Source organism: Syngnathus leptorhynchus, chromosome 4 (genome assembly GCF_054491065.1).
Source record: "Syngnathus leptorhynchus isolate UIUO chromosome 4, UIUO_Slep, whole genome shotgun sequence".
NCBI lineage: Eukaryota > Metazoa > Chordata > Actinopteri > Syngnathiformes > Syngnathidae > Syngnathus > Syngnathus leptorhynchus.
This window is the reverse complement of record NC_141198.1, coordinates 15,588,689-15,610,568: the sequence shown is the minus strand read 5'-3', so window position 1 is coordinate 15,610,568 and position 21,880 is coordinate 15,588,689. Positions and strand designations below refer to the sequence as shown.

Genomic DNA, 21,880 nt, shown 5'->3' with positions numbered 1-21,880 from the left:
CGCTGATGAGAGACTTCATACTGTATGTTTGAAAAAGACCACCGTTAAGCATCAAAGTTCTCATTGAAAGACCCCAGTCAGTCAGTGCAGCCCCCCCATGCCTTGCCCCTCCCTTTTCAAGCCCAGCACTTTCTTTCATTATCAAACTTCACACAGGTGATAATGGCTGTTTTCACCACTTTTTATAGTTGTGAAGGCACAGTGGAAATCGCCTTTTCTCGCCTGTTTGTCACCACCTGTTATCGGGCAGGACTGACAGATTCATTTATTTTTTTGACATGTATGATCTGCTCCGTCCAACCGTGTAATGATTAAACACACACATTTAAAAAAAAAAAAATCCTAACCCTGTCGATATAGCTCCTGGGCGTCCAGGCATATGGGGGAGACTGTGCCCTCGTGACACCCCCTCTAGCTCCGCCAGTGTTTTTAACTTCTGCCCTTCTAATCCTTTCCAACCTCTTTCTCCATCCCTTTCTTTTAGGTTACGCTCCCGTAACCGGAATGTGCCACCCAGTCCGGAGCTGCACCCTCAACCATGAAGACGGCTTCTCCTCCGCCTTTGTAGTGGCTCACGAGACGGGTCACGTGTAAGTCTTGCGTCTTTGTTGTACTTGATTGAGAAGACAAATTAAGTATTAGACATTATAAAGAGTGGTTTGGTTTAAAAAAAAAAAAAAAAAAATAGGGTACTCATGCCGGGGGAGCGGCCACAGTAACTTGGGACTTGCAGCTTAAGCCTTGAGACTTGAGTCTTACTTGATGTGTGACTTAGTCGCATCGCTGCTGAAAAGACAAACCGCCAAGTGCAGCCAAGCATTGAGATTTAATGAGCCAACTTTGTGGAATCTGCTGGGTTCTTACAACTCTCACAGCCTGGAGCCAAACCTCACCAGCTGGAGGCAAAATAAAAACAGCCAATAGATTTGTGGATTTATCCGCTAATACATTTTGGAGCGAGAGGCAACAAGCTGGCTACAGCGATGATCGGATGAATTTTGCAAACCCAAATGCTATCTGCGGCGGTACAGCTCACCGTGTGTTTATTTAATGAGCTTTTTTTTTTTTTTTGTCCCTCGACAGGGATGTCGAAATTTTCAAATTCACAGTGGGCACTCATCCAGGCCAGAGTGGCGTTATGTGCCGCTTGTAAAAAGAATAGCCCGTGAAAAAAAAGTTCCGACACGACTCTTATTGGGCATACACAATACGAAGAAAAGATGGGTTGGGTCGGATATTTATACTTACCTTACATGAAAATTCTTGGACATGGAGGCTGAGTAGTTGGATTACACCAGATAAAATATGTAAGCTTGTATAATTATTCACAGTGAAGCCTTGATTTAACCGACTATTGCGGGAAGGGTCGTCGATTACAGTTGATTGTGCGTTAAATTAAAATACTTTTTTTCATGACCTAAAAATTCTCTTTGCAGTACAAAATGATTATAAAACACTGTAAAAGATCTTAAATTGCTTTAAATTGTATCAGTTATATTACCAAGCCTCTCCTTTTCGCCTCCATTACGATTAAATGCCATTAGGCAAGGCCTTGACAAGAAAATAAAACTATACTGTACCAAAATTAGCATGTTCATGCTAAGCTAAAACACGGCCGCTACTTGGACACGCAACCGTCAGCTCGCTCCAATCTGTTCGGTATATCTCAATCTACGAGAGCACAAACCGGACAATTGTGGACCAGAACTTTTGGAAGTAGGCTCATGGTGTATCCAGAGAAAGAACATTTCTTCTCATTTACTATATTAGCGAATGAGAGCCATTGTTGTTGTTTTCTTTTGGGAGTCCTTGTATATGTGGAACAAGAGCCAGGGCCACTTGTGAACCCTTTTCACACCACCCTTCTGGGACCCAAGGGCACAATTGCCACTCCTGACTGCAAACAACACTCGTGAAGCTGAGCCATTATTACTTGTTTTATGATAGCAAGCGGAGGGGCCTGGTCATCACCCTCAATTGCTGTTTGCACTTCTGGAGAAGCCCATAAAAGCACACTTGACAAATAGCATCTGCATACATTTATTTCCAACATGGCTGCTTTTTATTCTTTCCAAAAGATGGCAATTTCCACAGGACGAGTTGATCATAACTGGAAGTTTCAATTACCCACGCGCCGAAATGGACAAGGGGTCGGCCGTTTTGGTTTCCGAGCGGGTATTTTAGGGATACGCTGACAATTGAACAGCAGGGCGTAATTTTTTTTAACACAAAATTAGGTCGATATGTTCATTGCAACGTGACGCGTGGGAAATTCTCACAACACTATTTAATTAAGCAGGGAGTCAGCCATTTTGTCATCTCTTTGGCCGAATTCCAGACACACAATTTTCCCAAATAATCTCCAGTGGGAAGCGTGATTACAAAACTCACTTGCGTTTCTTTTCTGCCTTTCACTTCATTTGGATGGGCAATATATAATATTTTTTTTAGGTTAATCATTAAAAGAAGGTTGCGAGGGCTTATTAACTGCTTCTTGTCGCGTTAATATTTCATACTTTAGTCGAGTTGTTCTCGGTTAAATATGACAAATAGGCTTTAAGGAAGATCATTTACCCCGAGGTGCCATAAAATAATAATTGCCCCGCTTTCAACACCGAAGAAAACATCCGTGAAAGTTGTAAAATGTTTATTATTGCCAAACACCGAAATGCTCGTTAAGAATTGTCCGTATTGTCCACAGAGAGTCTTTTATCTGTTGGCAAAAAAAAAAAAATCATTCCAGGTGTTGTTTATCTTCTGTGTTGAGCATTTAGCATTTTCGATGTTGTTTGCGAAAGAAACGACATATCTGTGAGCCACGTTTCTTTTCAAAGCGCCTAAGCGATGCTAAAAATAACACCAGTCCCTCGTGCGTATGGCCACTGACGGCGGCGTATGAATCGATCCGCTGTCATGCGAGCGCTTCGAGCTTGACCGCACTTTGCATTTCCAAAACCTCTCGACACTCCGTGAATAAACTCCGGTACGGGCTCGAGATGCGCTTTCGGCTGTGCTGACCGACGATGCAGAACCAGCGCGTCTTTCGAGGCATAACTTTCATTTGTTGCCATTTCTGAGAATGCTTTTGGAACAGATCAATCCTATGAGTCTTCATTATCTTTTTTTCTCTGCTGTCCCCAAAGCAGATTGCACACAACACTTGGCCAAAAGTTAATGTGAAATGTGTTTGTGTTCAAAGATGGAGGAATGTTGTTCCCTCAAAACGTCAATAATAAGAAAATTGAACAACCTCAAGTCTGTCAGAGATGTTTTGGAAAATTGTGAGGTGTGCGACAGAGGACTGTAATGACAATACAGATTTGGAAGAAAATGCGGTGTATCAACCAAATGGAATATGTGTGTGTGTGTGTGTACGTGTGTGTGTACGCAGGTTGGGCATGGAGCACGACGGCCAAGGCAACCGTTGCGGGGACGAGACGACCATGGGCAGCGTGATGGCTCCTCTGGTCCAGGCGGCTTTCCACCGCTACCACTGGTCAATGTGCAGCGGGCAAGAACTCAAGCGATACATCCAGTATGTCGAGCCTTGTTGCTTTTCATTCCTGACAATCGCTTCGGCAATTATTCTGTCTCCGTTTGAGACTTTTTTTTGTCCCCCATTCTGAGTAGATGGGTTTTTTTTGTGTGCAAACTGTCAATTATATTTAATGGATTTCTGCAAAGGCGTGCTGTCGTGATGACGCTCCTCATCTGGGAGCCTCCGTCAAATCTAATCAAAGTTAAATCAGTTTGCCTGAACCCGCTTTCATGACACTCTTGTTTTGTTTTTTTTTTCTTCTGAAGACATCTCACTGCACTTCAAACAACAGGAAAGTTCACTTTTGGAGACTTTAGCTTCGATTTGGTTTGCATCAGTGGAACGTATGTGAATTGCGAGTGGCCGGGCAAAAACTTTCATGTTGTGTAAATACGAATTAGAGGGGTGACAACTCATCAATTTGTTGTTGACTTGATTTTGTTTTGATTTATTTTTTTTTTGCCATGAAGGAAAAAAGTTACATTCACATTTGTAAATGTGCAAATGAACAAGTGTGTTTTTGTTTGTCGCCTTTATGAATGGTCCGGCGTTTGTTTGGCTTTTGTTTTAATATCAATGAACGGATGAGCGTTTCTATTTTTTTGCAAGGATGAGAAATGACAGAGGGCCACTTAGCTGTGAACGGACAGATTAATAGAGGCATGCGGCAGCCATTGGGGCAGGAAAAAAAAACAGCAGTTCAAGCGTGGCAGTGATTGATGCAAACGCACATCCCCCGTTCAGAACTCCATCCGGCCGTAAAACAATCAGTCGCCGAGCGCGCGTGTATCGACCGCTGCGCCCCGCTCAATGAGAAGGCTTACAAGTGCGGGAACGACGCTGTCGCGCTCTGCTAGCAAGCGCACGGTTCTTGCGTCTTTCCATCCAATTTCACACGTGCCAGGTTAGAATTTTCAAGTCAACTGTGACGCAAAGGAATGAACCAGCCAGATGGGCTTTTAATACCGCCACAATCTGCCCGAGTCATACCGCAAGCACACAAACGCAGGCGTCGGTTCGAGACGTTAATCCAAGGACCGCAAAGGTCACACTTAATAGGTAGAACTACAATTTTCTTTCTTCCAAACTTTTAATGAGATGTTCAAGCAGACAATAAAGAGAATTACACGCAGCTTTAAAACAACTAAACTGTGGTGTCATAAGAACAGCCCTCACTAGCTTGATGCTAATGTGTAGCGGAAAAAGCTATTGACATGCTAGCGGTTAACATCAGTAGTCATAGTTTTATATCCCTTTAAGCAATGGATAAAGTGAAACAAGCAAATTCTCAGCCGCTTTGACACTTAACACTCATAGGCTAGTGGCTAACCGTTTAGCTAGTTAGCAGCCAGCCAACTGACTAATTGCTTGTCACTCAATAGGCCAGCCAGGTCTGCCTATATATTGTTATATGAATAATAAATTGTTTGGACGTTACTTGGCAATAGTCTGTCTGTAGTGAGAATGAGTCTGCATTACGTATCTCAGTTGTTATTTTTATTTGAAATGATTCAAACGTGAAATTGGAGCAGGGTGTGTAAACTTTGTATATGAGCAGACATGTTGACATTTTGCACGTAGCCGTGAGTGGTTTGACGGCTATGTTGGCGTTTTGTATTCATGAGAGCCTTTTGTTTTCTCACCAGCACGTACGACTGCCTGCTGGATGACCCCTTCAAGCACGACTGGCCTCAGCTCCCCGAGTTGCCCGGGATCAACTACTCCATGGACGAGCAATGCCGCTTCGACTTTGGCGTAGGCTACAAGATCTGCACCTCGGTGAGTTAGCCAAAATGCCCCCGGGCGAGCTTTGACTGTGTTTGTTTGTGCACGCCTGGCAATTAGTTGTTCGTTTCAAGTGCTATTGAAGAGAGCGTCTTATTAAGGCTTTTGTTTATTTTCTTGTGATGGCAAAGTGTGTGAGAACAAAATGTGATGATTGCAATGGGAGAGTCCACACGGGGAAAGGATGGAGCCCGGCTGCTCGATACCAAATAGCGTATCGTGATGAAATCGAATAAAATGGCTAAGGATTAATCGATGTAAAATTAAAGAGCCATGTATTTGAAAATATTGCATTGAAATGATTTATCCTAACAATATACGAAGAACCTACATTAAATAAGAAAAATTGGCATTTGAATCAAATGTATATTTAATCCTGGCCCTGAGAAGCCTGCTGCAATGAGGGCAGTGCATGACTGGAGGTAAACGGGGTCGTGAGGCGACGTTTGCTCTTTTCCTTTGCCACTCCTCCTCCGCACGCCTCGTTTCCTAGCCAGACACCGCAGAGGCCACCGAGGCCCACCAGGCAGAGCGATCCGGTGCCGTGGACCGGCACCCCCCCATTGATACCGGAACACTTTCTAATGTACCTACTTACAATTAATTAAATAATTACGACGACTTCTGAGTAGCATGCAAATCGTTTGTAAAGTTTGCCAAATGTCAAATTGTTCAACTTGTGATTTGCTGTAAAAATATCAATTTGCCAACAAAAGCACATTTTTGTTGCTGTTGCTGCTATTTTATTGAAGGATTGTTGAAGATGTACGAGGAGGCATCATGAAAGCAAAAATTTTTAGCATCAGATTAGCTGTCGTGCATAAAATGTATTTTTTTGTTTAGCAACCAGTCCAAGCCGTACTACGTGATTGTATTTATATTTGTTCATTATGGCGGGGTCCACTTTATAAACAGCTGTTTTATTTCCCATTATGGTCATGATCATTGCCTTGCAGCTACATTGTCGGATGATAATGGCATTCATATAAACAATATTTATCTCTCCGAAGCACAATCCTCTGCGACGTAATATCTACTTGAAGCAGTCCCCTCCCTTCCATTACACGCTTGACAGGTCATGTGACATCTTTTTGCTGTTCCATGAGATGAAATGCAAAGTAAGCACTTGGTTGTCTGCGGCAACATTTCCCAGTGTTGTTTGTTTGTTTGTTTGTTTGTTTCTCCCCTCCACCCCCCCCCCCCCCCCGCCCTGCTCAACTCATGATGTCCTCTAATCCTCTTCCGCCGAGGTTACTGATGAGCCTCTTTAAATGCACTCCTGCTTCGACGAAACGCTCAGTGACACTCGGGCCGCCGCGATATATCCGGAGCTCGCTTCATTTTAAGGCCTCTCAAATGAACACAAAATTTAAAAAAAAACTTTAATAATGCATCTTTTATTGCATGTCTTTCAGTTCCGCACGTTCGACCCGTGCAAGCAGCTGTGGTGCAGTCACCCCGACAACCCTTACTTCTGCAAGACCAAGAAAGGCCCGCCCCTCGACGGAACCGAATGTGCACCTGGCAAAGTAGGTCTTATCTCTTATCAAGCCGCTCCCAGTTGAGATTTACTGACCAATTTGCGTTATTTAGTATTTAAATCGAAGAATGTGTCTTACTGGAGCACTTCAAACTCAAATAGACTTCCTGTGAGTTTTCGGCCACGTCGGCTTGAGATTTTTTTGCGAGTCTTTTTCATCGACTGAATTTTCAAGACATTCCCGACAGCCCCACCAAGCCAGTATTTTGGAAAAACAAACAATTCCTGCAAATAAATGTTCTCTTCTTTTTTAAAACATTTCCATCTGTGCTTTTGCTAACCAAAACAGCAGCTTCTCCCAACGCTGTAGTGTTTTCTGTGTTCACCTGCTGTGTTGTGCGCCCTCTAGTGGTGCTACAAGGGGCACTGCATGTGGAAGAATCCCAGCCAGGTGAAGCAAGACGGCGCCTGGGGCCCGTGGGGTAAACATGGCTCCTGCTCGCGCTCCTGCGGGACCGGCGTCCGCCTCCGGACGCGACAGTGCAACCACCCAACGTAACTATTACACGCTGACATTTGTCTCTTTTTTTCCATTCTTGTTTTGTGAAGCGCCATTTGGTGATCTGTAGATAAAGTTCAGTCCATTTACCTAATTTAATTAGGAAAGGTGACCAACAAATCACTTTATAAAAATCGACAAATCGTCACTGTAGGCTAAAATGCTAGTTGCCGTAAATATTCTAAATATTATGGAAATGTGACTTTTCAAAACAATTAAAAGTGTCTGGCTTTCTTCTATAATACTTGTAAAAGCAGTCTTTTCTTATATCAATTATTTTTTCTTGCATTTAGCATTTAAGTTAAACGTCGTAAAAATTTTATGATCGTGAATTGCTATATCAAGGATTTTAAAATATGTAAGATCTATATAATGTATATTCTTGCTCCATGAATATATCAATTGAATCATTAGCTCTAATATTTACATCCTCGCATATGTTTTATCCTGAAATATTTAAATATTAGTCATATATTTCAATACTGATATCAGTGCTACTGAATATTCAAAAAGAAAAGATTGTCAAGAAAAAGTGGAATAATTCATTGTGACATATGCTTAAAATAAAAACTATGGTATAATGGGAGGAGAATATTTGCAGTGAAAAGACTGTGATTAAGTGCACTCGTATATTGAAGCGGACAAAGGTGTCCGCTAAAAGCAAGGTAGCCAGAAGGTCGCCTCGCGTATTAGCATAACTTGAAGGTTAAATCTGCCTTCTCTATTCTTAGCTAACGTTCGATGACGATAGCTGCAAGCTAACTATCAAATGTCCCTTCTTTCCCTGTCTAAAGTCCCCTCAATGGCGGTCAGGACTGCCCGGGGGTCAACTTTGAGTACCAGCTGTGCAACACGGACGACTGCCCTAAGCATTTTGAGGACTTCCGAGCACAACAGTGTCAACTCCGCAACTCCCACTTTGAGTTCCAAAGCGCCAAGCACCATTGGATGCCCTACGAGCATCCCGACGGTGAGTCGGGCCGCCGCTGATGCATCGCTCGCTGGGTTCCCAGTGGGGAAGGGAGGGGGGGAGTGTATCTCGGGTTGACTCGGGGTCAAGGCGCCCTTTCGTCAAGGTGTGGTGACATTGCCAACTGCTGCCCCAAAGGCGTAGAAAATGTTACATTTGCATGTGTTGGACAAGAAAAGGGCTCTTGAGTATCTTTTTGCACAATAGAAATAAACAGCCCAGAAAAACGCCATTGATGAATTACGGAATTTGGAGTTGATCATAATTGATACCTTGCCCAGGAAAAAAAAAATACAACTAGAAATAATCCACATGATAAAAATAAGTGTTTCAAGTAAAAGTAATCCACAAGAGGAAAAAAAAAAAAATACTCACATGAAGGCAATGTAGATTTGCTGTTGTTCCTCGCTCGTTATTCTTGACAACGTTCATTTTGCCCAAGAGAAATAAACCAGAAATAATCAATACCACCCAAAAAAAAAAATACTTGATTGAATGCAATCAGCCAGCGAGACACCACAATTTGAAATTTCTTTCTAATTCAAAACATGTGGACTAATCCCCTCTGGCCTTGATTCTTGCAGCCAACAAGAGATGCCATTTATACTGCCAGTCCAAGGAAACGGGCGACGTGGCCTACATGAAGCAGCTGGTGCATGATGGCACGCGATGCTCCTATAAGGATGCCTACAGTGTCTGCATTCGTGGCGAGTGTGTGGTAAGGCCACAAATCTTTTTTTTTTTTTTCCCCCCTAGTCATTCAACAATATACTTGAATCTTTAGAAAGTCGGCTGCGACCGTGAAATCGGCTCCAACAAAGTTGAGGACAAGTGCGGCGTTTGCGGAGGAGACAACTCGCACTGTCGCACCGTCAAAGGAACCTTCACCCGGACTCCCAAGAAAGCTGGTAAGCCACCGAGGGCATGCCGGGAAAAAAAACCTTTTCACCATCAATGTGTTTTCCAGCTCGTCGTGAATAAAATCTGATTTTTAGTTTCTCTCCTGACACGCCTGCACTAACAGCTAACTTGTTTTTTTTTGTGTTTTTTTTTTACACGTAACATAAAATTGCGCCAAGACCTATTTTCCCCCCCGATCTGTGTCTGTCAGGCGTTTTCAAAAGAGTGAGTAATTTGGGTGTGTTATGAATCCGGACGTTGACAGCCGATAAACGAAGCGACTCGGCTGTCAAAATCGTCAGGAATAAGAAGCTTGTTAATGACTGAAGACGTAATTAAGTCCCACTACCTTTTATTTATTTTTTGGGGGGGAAAAAAAAAATCCCATTATGCACTGACTTCTATGCTTTGGTTTAATTGAAGTGTCTTCTCTCAGGTTATCTCCTCTCACCAGGCACACTATGTGACACCCACCACCAAAGTCTCCAAAAATATATTTAATACCTGTAATCGTTTGTTGGAGTTTGCCCTCCTTCATTTTGAGCTCAGCGCATAACATTAAGACTTTATATCGGTGAACTAGTTAATGTTATACATCAGCTTGCGTAATAGAAATCACAGTCAAAGAAAAGGGATTTTCCTCCATTTTAAAATTGTCTGCCGTGTGATGACTACCCTCGTCTGGCATTCACGATACATAATGGAAAGAAACTGAATACTAGAAATGAAGGATTTTCCCCTGATACTGGCCGATACTAAGTATCGATACTCGTAATTGCGATGAAAATGTCTTATACTTTAAATCAAACAGAAAAGAAAACATGTTACTCGAATATATAACAATTTAAAGTTGCGACTTGTCATCCAAATGCACGTTTTATACGTTTTTTTTACCCAAATAATTCCACACCAAAAATCAATATATTTCAAAATTGGATTACGACATGATGGGACACAGTTAATATCATTTGGTCAAAGACCTCCCTCTTTGATTTTTATTTTTTTTTTATTTATTTATCATGAAATGATTCATTCTTAACATCATCTTTTAACAGGGAAAGCGTTAAACAAGAGAGCCCAAAAAGAAAGCCATTTGTTGGAAAACACACTGTGCAAGTATCCATCGTTGTAGCCGTTCAGATTGTAGCGCAGACCGCTAACACCTTGTTGCTACTTTCTCCTGCTAATAATGATCCACGTAGGCTTGTGATCAATACACGTTTGTCCAATTCATGTGATTATTTCCGGAGCCACGCTAACTTTAGCCTCTGTGTGTGTGCCCGAGTGTGTGTGTGTGTCTGTGTGTGTACACAGCAAACCGTAGACATCCCCGGCAGACCTTTACAGGCAATCTAGTATGATGGTGTCGGCCATTTTGTGAAGGAATTACAGTGGAATCTCCAAAGTCTAACACCCAAAGATGATGGCAAAGCACTATTTTTGTCTAAAGGAAGCTCCTTAACATACTTCAACATTATTCCTTGGCACAAGATGGCCCCTACGTATGGAGCTTTTTTTTCCCGGACTGATCGTGGTTACTCACCGATACCGAGTACCGATACCGCTTATGCTTTTGAAGCCCCTCAATTCATTCCAGTATGGTTCCTTTCGACAAAGATGCCACAAGATAGTGCCAAATCATTGAGGTTTCAAAATGAACCAGCGACTTGGCAAATGCTGAGTCATCAAATTCGCTCAGGTTCAATCGAATTGATTTTCATTTTTTAATATAAGAAAAGTCTCCCTTACAAACGACTTTGATGGTTCCACTGGATTTGAAGTGGATATTCACCCTGGATGTGTGCATTTTTTTTTTTTTTTAATGAAACCCACCTCACAACTCACCCCCCCCCCCTTTCCTGCCCCCGCAGCTGGATCCAAGGTAGGATCGCAGGCCGTGTTGTCCCCGCAGCCGTGCCACCTGTCGTAACCTCACCGAAGCCAGCCGCATCCGTAATAGCCTCTCGGAGCTTCACCCCGTCCGTGTCGTGTGACCCCCCCCTCCGCCAATGTCGCGGGGGGTCAAGCAATTACCCCCCCAGGGTTCTCGTGCCCTTCCGCCCTCAAACTAAATCCCATTCGCATCCAGCGTGAAGTCCCACCCGCTTTGCTGATCTGATCCCATGTGATCCGATCCGACGCCTGCAAACAAACTAACGGCTTTGTTTCGTTCCTAAAGGGAAAACCAGAGGAGCCTTCTCGTTGCCCAAAGGAGCTCGCAATGTCTTTTTAAATGAGAGCGAAGAGTTTAGAAATGTCATCGGTGAGTCACGGGAGGTTTGTAAGAGCGGTGGACATCCCTGCCAGACTTTGCTGCCCACTAGTCTACTAAACAAGTTGATGTTTTTTTTTTTTGCTCGGGTCGTTGTTTGGTTTTCATTCACACAGCAACTGAATATCTGCTAAGGCTAAAACATTTTTCACCTCCACATTTTCGGAAAGCAATAGGAATCCTTTCACAAGGAATGCTTTGAACAAAAGCCCTGAAAATTTCAAACGTTCACATTTTCTGCTAGCTTTTATCAATTAAAAAAAAACAACAACCATAAAAGACAAACAAAGCAATGGAATTCAAATGTGCTAAGAAATAAACCAAACCACTAGAACTAATCCACAGTCGAAAAAATAAGAGGAGCTTCCTCACAGTCCACATTGAACTTGCCAAACAATCCAAATTGCCTTGGCAGAGGTAACAAAGACCTCCTTTCGTATTCCAAGCATCCATACCTGTGAATGAAAACCTCTTTTAATGAAATTCTCGTTCTCGGGCTGCTTATGTAGAGCCAAGCGTGCGGGATGGTCCACCCTTGCAAACCCTGCGTCCTTTCTGCTTATCTTACGCGTCTTCTGTCTGTGTTTCTCTTTTTGTTTCTTCCCTTTTTTTTTATATATATTTTTTGGGGGCGCCAAAGGCTACCTTAAGATGTTTCTCATTCCTCCTGGAGCTAGACATGTCATCATCCAAGAACATGAGGCCTCCCCTCAAATTCTTGGTAAGTGTGACATCGCTACGCGACCGGGCGGCGGCTAACGGACGTCGTCTCCCTTGTTGCCGTTACGATGTTCATCGTAACGTACATATACAAATGAAAAACATTCATCTATTCTGCATGAAGCTTTGCATAATTTATTTCTTGGCACTCCACCGTGCATGCATTATGGATCATTAATGCGATTAAAGACACTATGGCTTTGAAAAGCCGCGGACAAAACTACTCAGCGATCGAAATAGCTCCGCCGCGTTTATGTTGAGTAGATTCGGGTAGATCTGACCGATTGATCGAATTCAAATCAAAATGGTAGTGGACGAGAAAGGAATTTTCAAACCGCAGTGATTGTAAGGAGATTTTTGGGTGAATTTGAGTTTGGTTAGGTGTTGTGAAATGTCGCTGCATGTAGATGAAGAATCTGAAAAAGAAATTCAAACTAAGCTGCTATTGAAAAGCCAAAACGTCCTTTGCGTCTTGTCACTTTTGTGCCAGCAGGGGAGTGATGACAGCTCGCGTGTGTCCCAAGCCTTCACAGTTTTGTTATTTCCGAGGAAAATTGTCTCCATTAAGACGCGATGCTGCGGCAGATGATTGTTTGTGCCACTCTTTCACGGAATATCAAATCACATATTAGCGCAGCCTCGAGGCGGGCGGTCTTACCGACGACATTGATAGACGCTACAAGAAGCTTGGAAATAGTAGTAGAAGTATTGGAAGTTTATCTATTGTGTGTTTTTTTTATTTTAAATAATCTGATTTGCATAAAATACTCCCCCCCCTCCCAATTCATTTAAAATGGCCGTGTTATTTATATTTGGATTTTTGCTTGTTATAGGTTGGCGCCATCCCTAACCCCCCCTGTGTAGTTTTAAATTGTGATATCAGCGTTCACCACTAGATGGCAGACATCACTGGTTAAAAACTATGCGGTGCTATTTTCCCTCTAGTAGTGCTGATAAAAAATTGCTTTAATGGTCTTGTTTGTACCTCAAATTGAAACGACAAATGAAATCCAGCCTCTGGCTCCGTATGTGTTTGACGTTACTGTGTCGCAAGCGCTCCCGCAGCAAAATCCACACTCTTTGTGGAGCCGCTTCTCCGTTGGTTCATAATAAAACCACCAATTGCAGCAATCAAGAACCAGGCGACGGGCCACTATATCCTCAACGGCAAAGGAGAGGAGCTCAAGTCCAGGACCTTCATCGATTTGGGCGTGGAGTGGCACTACAACATCGAGGAAGAGGTGGAAACGCTACACACCGACGGACCACTGCACGACCCCGTGGTGGTTCTGGTAAGAAGGAATTTGTTGCGTCTATGCGTGTCTGTCAAGGGGACACTTTGAAACTAATTTCTTTGTGGGTCTACGCACCAGATTTGATGTCAGGGGTTCCTCTGCTGCGACCTTTTTTTGCAGTGGTGTTCTGTAACCTCTGCCATCTTAGATGATATAAAACCGGCGCGTTCAAAGTTCACCGATGGTGAAAATCAGCAATTCATAAAACAGTAACCCGAAAAGGCCAGCAGGGGCATTCTAATGGGATGCCACCTCGTCTGGGTCCGTCTTGACACAAGGGATCAGCGGCGCCGCTCTGAATTGATGTTTTTTGAAAAACTCTGAGGGAAGAGCACTTAGTAATATGTAAACACAAACGTAGGGACAGATACAAAAAAAAAAAAAAAGAAATTGAGCATATTTGGAAATAAAAGGTTTCTGCGGAACGGAAACAAACTTCATTTGGAAAAACATTGTGGGCATCAATCTTTCCCTCATATCAACACTAATTTCAGCGGCGCACTTTTCAATAAGCAATCAAGACGAGACGAGACCCAATTTCCCCGTTGAAATTACAGATATCGTTCTGACAAATTTGTTCAATTGAATCCAGTCTGGAAATGCGCCAATCACCAAATACACACATCGTACTTGATAACTGTACTGCAGATGTTCTTGTGCCCTAAAAAGTGAACACAATGACAATAATTACAGTCATGGACAACTTTTAAGCTTTTGTATTTGTCATCTAAAATAGACTCTAAAATGGTGCTTGAAAACAAAATTTTTGCAGATAGACAAATGTCATGTTGCCAACTGACCATGGCTTTAATATTTCATGTCGGTTTCATGTCTGGATTAGCATGGAAACCTAATAGGGTCCCAGTACAGACCCTTGCGGGACCCCCCTACAATTAATCTTGTAGAATGTAAAAAAGAAAAAAAAAGTCCAACTATATTCCAGCAATTCCCAAACTTTATAAATCAAAAGCATGAGAAAACGTCACAGCACAGCACCCAATAAAAATATGAACAAAACACGTGAACAAATTCTGAGCCATGACTTAGTCTGACGTATGACAGGAGTGTAAACACATCTAACTGAAAAGCATTTATCGGTCCTAAATTCAAAAAGAAATGTCATTTAAATGAATGAGAAGAACATTTCGGACAAATTCATTGAAAATTCCCAGAAATTTGCTAGGTGTGTATCATAAATAGACCCACCCAAAAGTCCTGACAAAAGGAAATCCAACTTTAGTATCTAGAAATGGAGAGATGCAATAAGCAGCTTGTCATTGTTGCGTTTTAAATTCATTTGAATCCATCCGACTCGACATCAGCCTCGTGAATTCAAGACACGTCCTTTTATATCCCAAATATCGCTTTTCAAAGGTACATTTGTTAGAATATAAAAAGGACTTCTTGTCACTCAATATACAAATGATCCTAGTTTCAAAAGAGATGCTTGATTAGAATATTGAATGCCGCTTAATTACACTCATTGGTGAGACGCTTTATTCCAACGTGACAAAGAGATAATTTACTCTTCAAGGTCTACTTGATAAGTGCAAAGAAAAGTAATTTGTTAATATCTGTGGGTGCAAAGTAAAAGTGCTTCGCTAGAAAGCAAGATCCAATGACCATGACTCAAAACAAAATGGATTTAATTACCGAAGCTGAGCCGTCTCTGTATTTAGTCGTTAATTAGTTGCTCGACAGACATTAGACACACAAAGAAGACTACAAATACAATTGAAACGTGTGTATGGGTGGAGAGAGAGAGCGAGAGAGCGAGCCAGAGAAACTACTTGTTGATGTTCTCTTCCTGTGTGCCAGATCATACCCAAAGAAAACGACACGCGCTCCACTCTGATGTACAAGTACATTATCCACGAAGACTCGGTGCCCGTCAACAACAACAATGTGATCCAGGAGGACACGTATGAGTGGGCTCTCAAGAGCTGGTCTCCTTGCTCTAAACCCTGCGCCGGAGGTAAAGACAATATGCTAGCATGGTTCATTTGCACTTCACACAGTATGTACATAATGAATTTGACTAGAATTGAAAATGTGTTTTTCTTAATTACTTCGAGGCTACCAATACACCAAGTACGGCTGCCGGAAGAAAGGCGACACCAAGATGATCCACAAGGGCTACTGTGACGTCGGTAAAAAGCCCAAACCGATAAGACGCATGTGCAACCTGCAGGACTGCACGCAACCCCAGTGAGTGTGTTTATTATTTTGGTTTTCCCCGGGGGCGGGGGGGAGTTTATTTCGCGTCAACGCATGTTGATAGGTTAATTGTAATTGTGGCGAGGTCTCATCAAGGGCTTTAATTTGATGACTGGACTTGGTTTATATTATGAATTGCAGAATGTCATCACATAAGGTCATATTGACAAATTCCTTTTCCGGAAAGCTCTTATTGAGGCCCTAAATTTGAGATTTGAATTTGACATGTGGTAATCATAAATACAGTGACACGGTGTGTCAAATGAAAATGATAGACGAGCAAGTTCAAGGTAAAGGCCGGAATTGCATCTAAAGTGGTCTTTAAATAAGCCCAGCGAAGATAACAAAGATAAACTATGATAAAAAGATAAGCTAAACTATGCTAAGCTAAGTGTCCCGCATTTTTTTTTTTGCAGGTGGATCTCGGATGAATGGGAACACTGCACGCGCACGTGCGGCAGTCTGGGCTACCAGGTGCGGACGGTGCGCTGCGTCCAGCTGCTACACGACGCCGCCAACCGCTCGGTGCACAGCAAGTACTGCAGCGCCGACCGACCCGACACTCGCAGGCCGTGCAACCGTCTGGCCTGCCCTTCACACTGGAGGACGGGAGCCTGGTCCGAGGTAAAAGAGATTTTATAGTCCTTTCAATGATTTATTATCATTGCATTCAGGAACTGATTGAATGTGTATGATATTTGTCAATCTAATACTGGCCTGATATTCTTTGCTCTTTTGGGAGCGTCACTTTTTCCTCTCAGGCGATGATGTGAGGCTCGTATCCCAAAAATTACAGCTCACAGTTTGTAATCTTCAAAGATTTGGAAAATTAAGACGACAGGCTGTCACACATGGAAAACGTTTTTATTGGGATTAAGAGTAGGAAAGATGCAAACAAATTAACAAATGAATTATCCACATCAGATGATTTTGGTGTGGGTTTTTTTTTTATGGTTTCATCATCACATGTTGGCATGATGACAAAGCAGTCAGAAATCTGAAAAGCTCGAGGCCTTTATTTTCAATTTTGGAGTTTTGATGTTTTGAGAATACCCACCTCACTCAATATTTAAGGGCATTATGACAAAGAACATTTTCTGGGTTATGGAGAGCGACTGATGGCAAATCTCCACTTGATGCGCAGTGCTCCGTCACTTGCGGCGAGGGCACGGAGAGGCGACTGGTCACCTGCCGAATTGGAGACCATTGCGGCGGAGACAAGCCGGAGAACGTGCGCATATGCCGGCCTGGACCGTGCCACGGTGAGGAGAAATTTACATCAAATCATGAAATATGGTTTTTTTTGTCCAAACATCTCTTCGGAACAAAAATCAATTTTAAAGCAACTGTGTGTAATATGTTTCAAACGGTATGTGATCAAGGTAGTTTTAGTTATTATTTTTTAATGAAGCAGAATCCAAAGCTATCAAATTATATATACGATTGTGTTTTAATTATAAATATAACTACCGTACATCAAAGTTGCTATGGCAGTCGAACGCATTAGCGGACCGGCCGGGGACGAGCTCGTCTCTGACGGGCATTCTGGGACGCGCTGACGGTTTGAAAAGAATCTCATCTTTTCTACACGGGGGTCACCAGAAGGCAACTGGAGTCTTTCATCTCACGTTCCACAGTAGTCCATTGAACTCAACACACAGTTTGGACACATCAAAGAATATTTCGTCAGTAAGTGTAGGGTATATATTTTTGAAACAAACAGAATGTTTCATAAACACTGGTTAATTTATCGTCTTCAATGACCAAATAATAAATGTGTTTTTGTATACATCAGAGGCAGCCAAATTGACATATTTTCAAAGATCTCAAAGACGACGTACGTGTCTTTATGAACATCAATGACAGTTGACCGAGCCTGTTACGTAAAGACAACGTGGAGCTCAGTGAACCCGGTGTATGTGTTTTGGCAAGAATCGATCCTCTCTTTGATGCTCATTGCTTTGCTCTCATATGTTGACGCCCTTTGATTTTTCAGACGAACCCTGCCACGGAGACAAATCCATTTTCTGCCAGATGGAGGTTTTGGCTCGCTACTGCTCCATCCCGGGCTACAACAAACTCTGCTGCGAGTCATGCACCAAACGGGCGACGGGTGGTACTTTTTTCTCCGAGCCAGAGGACCACGTACGCTTTGGTTCTGCCTCTCAGTTGCTGGAGACGCTGATGGCCAATGCCACACGCGCCGCTAAACAACAACAACAAAATGCCAGTAAACGGCAACAAAATGGTAATAAGCCACAGGAAAATGGTGGCAAAAAGCAACAAAATGGCGGGAAAGCGCAGCCAAATGGCGGGAAAGCGCAGCCAAATGGCGGGAAAGCGCAGCCAAATGGCGGGAAAGCGCAGCTAAATGGCGGGAAAGCGCAGCCAAATGGCGGGAAACAGCAACAAAGTGCTCGGAAACAGCAGCTAAACAACGGGAAACAACAACAAAACGCCGGCCGATCGAGACCGGTCACCACGCCTGCCCCACCCAAGAAAGCCAAAACGGCGCCAACGCCCCGGAGGAACCCGAGGGACGCCGCCCACGACGAGAGGCAGCGGCCCGCGGGCGGCGGCTTCGCCGACAGCCGGTGGCCCACCACGTACTCGCAAGCGGAGAGATGAAAGTGGCGCCTTGTTTGAATGGGACTACGCAGACACAGCAGCTTCATCCTTCACCCGTTAACATCGACGACGACGTCCTCATCAAAGACACAAACAAAGAGGTGCTGGTTCACTTTGTTATTTAGAGTTACTGAGCTGTCGTACATAGGAAGCCAGAGCAGTTATTTCACAAAGGGCACAACAATTTCAAGGGATTTTTTTTTGTCAAACACAAAACTATTCAAATCACACACACATATGAGCAAAGAAACTTTTTCCGGATGTCAAACAGAAACCTCACTTTTATTTCTTTACTGTTGAGCAACAAAGGTTCTTGCTGTCATAACACGCGGAAACGACCCTCCCATGACCCTAACAATGTTGAGATGAAAATCGGATCATTTTTAACAAACATCAAAGCCAACAAAGTTCCTCGAAAATCCACCGCGTGTTATCATCAGAGAATTTAGTCTCGATAAACATACGCGTTTGAATAAATATCAAATCGGAAAGGCCCGTTCACTGTAAAAATACATATAATTCAAAGGCTATTTAGTCATCAATGACCCTAATAAGTTTGACTTTTATATATAAAAAAATAAATAAATATTTAGTCTTCAGTGAGACAAGCGATTTCCCCAAAGTTTTTGAGAAAAACAAGGGACACACGTTTGGACTTTTAAGAACTTATTGTGTGTTTTATAAGACATCAAACAAAAATAATCAATCTTCAATGAACCTTTTATACAAAAAAACCAATTACTCTTGAGAGAAGTAACAAAATATTACATTCAATTTAGTCCCTACAAACAGAATCATACCTGTTTTTATAAATATTAAATGATATTTATTGTTGCTATTTATTGTCTTCTTGAACATCAAAGGCAGTTTGCTCTTTTTATTCAAATAGAAATTCTGCTTATGGCATACTTAGTACAAGGTGATATGAAATTATGACATGACAATGATTAGTATTTACAAACTGGATACATTTTCTCTTTTACCATCTCAGTGTTTAACAATATGAAACTATGTTAACATATGTGTTTGTATCTACCTGGATGTAGCAGCTGTAACTTTCCTAAGCTAGAGCCACAGCTAGCTTTGTCTTAGCTTTACTCACCGAAGAGATTTTTTGATGAAAACAACGCACAACTACTACACGTTCTCTACTTACACTTTAGCATTTTTAGCATGCGCTAACAGTCATCCACCTAGCATGGGTGGATTTTGATTAACCATGGCACAAAACCGACTGCCAGTCTTTTACCCTCATTAGCATCTCGAGCAAGTCGCTCCCATCTTTACCCTGAGCTAACATCTTTAGCATCCTAATGTGATCTCAAGTGTTGATAATTTGGATGAGCGTTTTCACAATTTTTTTTTTTTTATTAACAATGACAATTTAAATGGAACATTCCGAACCTCCTTCCAGAGAATTCATATTTGATACTTGAATACATGCTAGAATTAAATGTAGTGTCTCGCTATATTTGCCCATTCTTCCATTTATAGCTTGGCTTTGCTCACGTCCAACATTTTAGCAATTATATAAATGGCGTTTTTGATGACTGAAGAAGACAAACACGAAGAAAACCAGAAAACAACAACGGATTTCCTCACAAGCGCGCCATGCATCTGACTGCAATAAAAACACAACACAACAATGTACAACAATGTATAGTACGTGTATATAGATAGCATTGAGTGCAAACATATTTATTGAAGGGCGGTGCTGATTGCGCAATAACATTTTTTTACTTTTCCAGCAAGATTCTCATTTTTAAATTTTTTTAATGTTTTTTTTTTTTTTTTTTAAAGAGTACTAGGATAGAACTGACATTGTTTTTTGCAAACAATTAGATGTAAATATACACGCTCAATTTTGAGATGTTTGTCACCAGGCTGTCTTTTTACAGCTGTGTTTTTTTTTGTTTGTAGCAACTGACCCGACGAGCGCTTCACGCTAACCGCTAGAGTAGTTGTTAGCTGCGCGTTGCTGCCGAGCTTTGTAATGACGCTAGTCGCGCAGGACAAAACCCCTGAGCCTCCTTCCAGTACTGTATCCATACAACCTGTGCATTGTCATGTCTCCATTGTGCTTGTCTTGTGTATTTTGTGTAGATTCAAGTGTACACTACTACTGATGCTGTTTGTTGGAATGGGGAGCACATAGCAATAAAGAATAGGATCAATATGGCCGCCTCGCCGCTCTTTGTGCTTTTTTTTTTTTTTTTTTTAATTAGTCAATGGATATAAAAGATAATGGATCTTTGTGAATTACAGATATTAACATTGATAGTTACTATGGCAAGCCAAATAAATATAGGTGGACTCAACAGGACAGTCAAGTAGCATTAGCACTAGCATAGATGCTAATGTCATCCAGTGTATTGTGCAATGATTGGTTCTATCATTAGCCATGAGTTTATTTTGCAGTGAAATTAAAAAATAAAAAAGCAAGAAAAAAATTGCTTTACACGCTCGGTGAGTAATCTCCCATAATTTATTTAGCCTGTTCCTTTCACTTGATTTAAGACAATGAAAGCGCCTGCTGTGTAATTTGCTGGATGATGTGATTGTTTGTTCATGTTTTAAGCAACTCAGTGCATGCCTGCAAAGCACATAACACACAAACAGGGAACGTCTCACTGGCAATAAAATTAATATTCCATTATGGCCCAATTGCTCATATTGTATGGGTGGAAAAAGAGATGGAGCTAATATAGAGGGATTATTCTGCTTGTTTTATGTAAACCATTTTAATACCGTAGATGACGTCCCACTTGGTTGTATGGAGTCCCTCTGCTGGTATTTGTGTAGCAGCAGATGGACTCTTCTTATAAAGTGCAAAGGGATTAGCAGAGAAAGACGAAGTGGATTTCCATAAGACGCCGGAATACGGATGTTGCTTCCAATACTTCAGAAAAGGAAAAAATGAAACGCAAACTAAGAAGCGAGCACGACTGGGAATCGGGTGAGGAAGCGGCTGATGCCTCTTGAGAAATGGGAAGAGACAAAGCTGTCAGACAGCAGCAATGTGAGCAAGGCAAGGCGGCACACAGCAAAAATGAGGAATGGGGTGATAAAGATGAGGAAGTGCAAGCCAGGAAGTTTTTCAACTTTTCAGATGAGAGTGAAATAGCGAATATGTTTTTGACACTTTAAGGTGAAGGAAAGTGTCTGTATTGAGGTCCTATTCATGATGGAAAAAACTTCTGAGAGTTTCACATTTTATTACTCTTTCAATTCTTATATATATAAATATTAATGTTATTTGGGAGGGTATACAGTTTCATTTTAATTGTGTTGTTACAATCCGCTTGCATCGGGGGGCCACTGCGTTATTTTACATAAACGTGACTGAAGAAAGCAGAAAAAGACAACACGAACTGGGCAGTTCAATAAAACACCAAGGTTGGGCGCATTTGTACCAACCCCAAAGGCATTTATGGACCCGATCTTTGCCTCGTTGTCATTGCACGGCCTGCAACATTCGTTTCAACTACTTTGTAGCGTTACGTTAGAATATTGCAG

General features: G+C 42.1%; 1 protein-coding gene across 2 annotated transcripts in view; it reads left to right on the top strand.

Annotated features, from left to right (window-relative positions):
• Positions 1 to 20,528, top strand: part of adamts3 (ADAM metallopeptidase with thrombospondin type 1 motif, 3) — a 47,968-nt gene extending 27,440 nt beyond the window's left edge. The window contains exons 8-23 of one of the 2 annotated variants that reach the window (XM_085909169.1): positions 485 to 590; positions 3,392 to 3,535; positions 5,185 to 5,317; positions 6,739 to 6,852; positions 7,213 to 7,358; positions 8,157 to 8,332; positions 8,917 to 9,050; positions 9,117 to 9,240; positions 11,412 to 11,495; positions 12,145 to 12,225; positions 13,353 to 13,516; positions 15,338 to 15,494; positions 15,595 to 15,727; positions 16,153 to 16,360; positions 16,881 to 16,998; positions 17,733 to 20,528. In XM_085909169.1, the coding sequence (XP_085765295.1) occupies positions 485 to 590; positions 3,392 to 3,535; positions 5,185 to 5,317; positions 6,739 to 6,852; positions 7,213 to 7,358; positions 8,157 to 8,332; positions 8,917 to 9,050; positions 9,117 to 9,240; positions 11,412 to 11,495; positions 12,145 to 12,225; positions 13,353 to 13,516; positions 15,338 to 15,494; positions 15,595 to 15,727; positions 16,153 to 16,360; positions 16,881 to 16,998; positions 17,733 to 18,364 (2,654 nt within the window). In that variant the 3' untranslated portion in view covers positions 18,365 to 20,528. The remainder of the gene's footprint in view (positions 1 to 484; positions 591 to 3,391; positions 3,536 to 5,184; positions 5,318 to 6,738; positions 6,853 to 7,212; positions 7,359 to 8,156; positions 8,333 to 8,916; positions 9,051 to 9,116; positions 9,241 to 11,411; positions 11,496 to 12,144; positions 12,226 to 13,352; positions 13,517 to 15,337; positions 15,495 to 15,594; positions 15,728 to 16,152; positions 16,361 to 16,880; positions 16,999 to 17,732) is intronic. The other variant, XM_085909170.1, reaches the window with a different exon arrangement.
• The last annotated feature ends 1,352 nt before the right edge of the window (positions 20,529 to 21,880 follow it).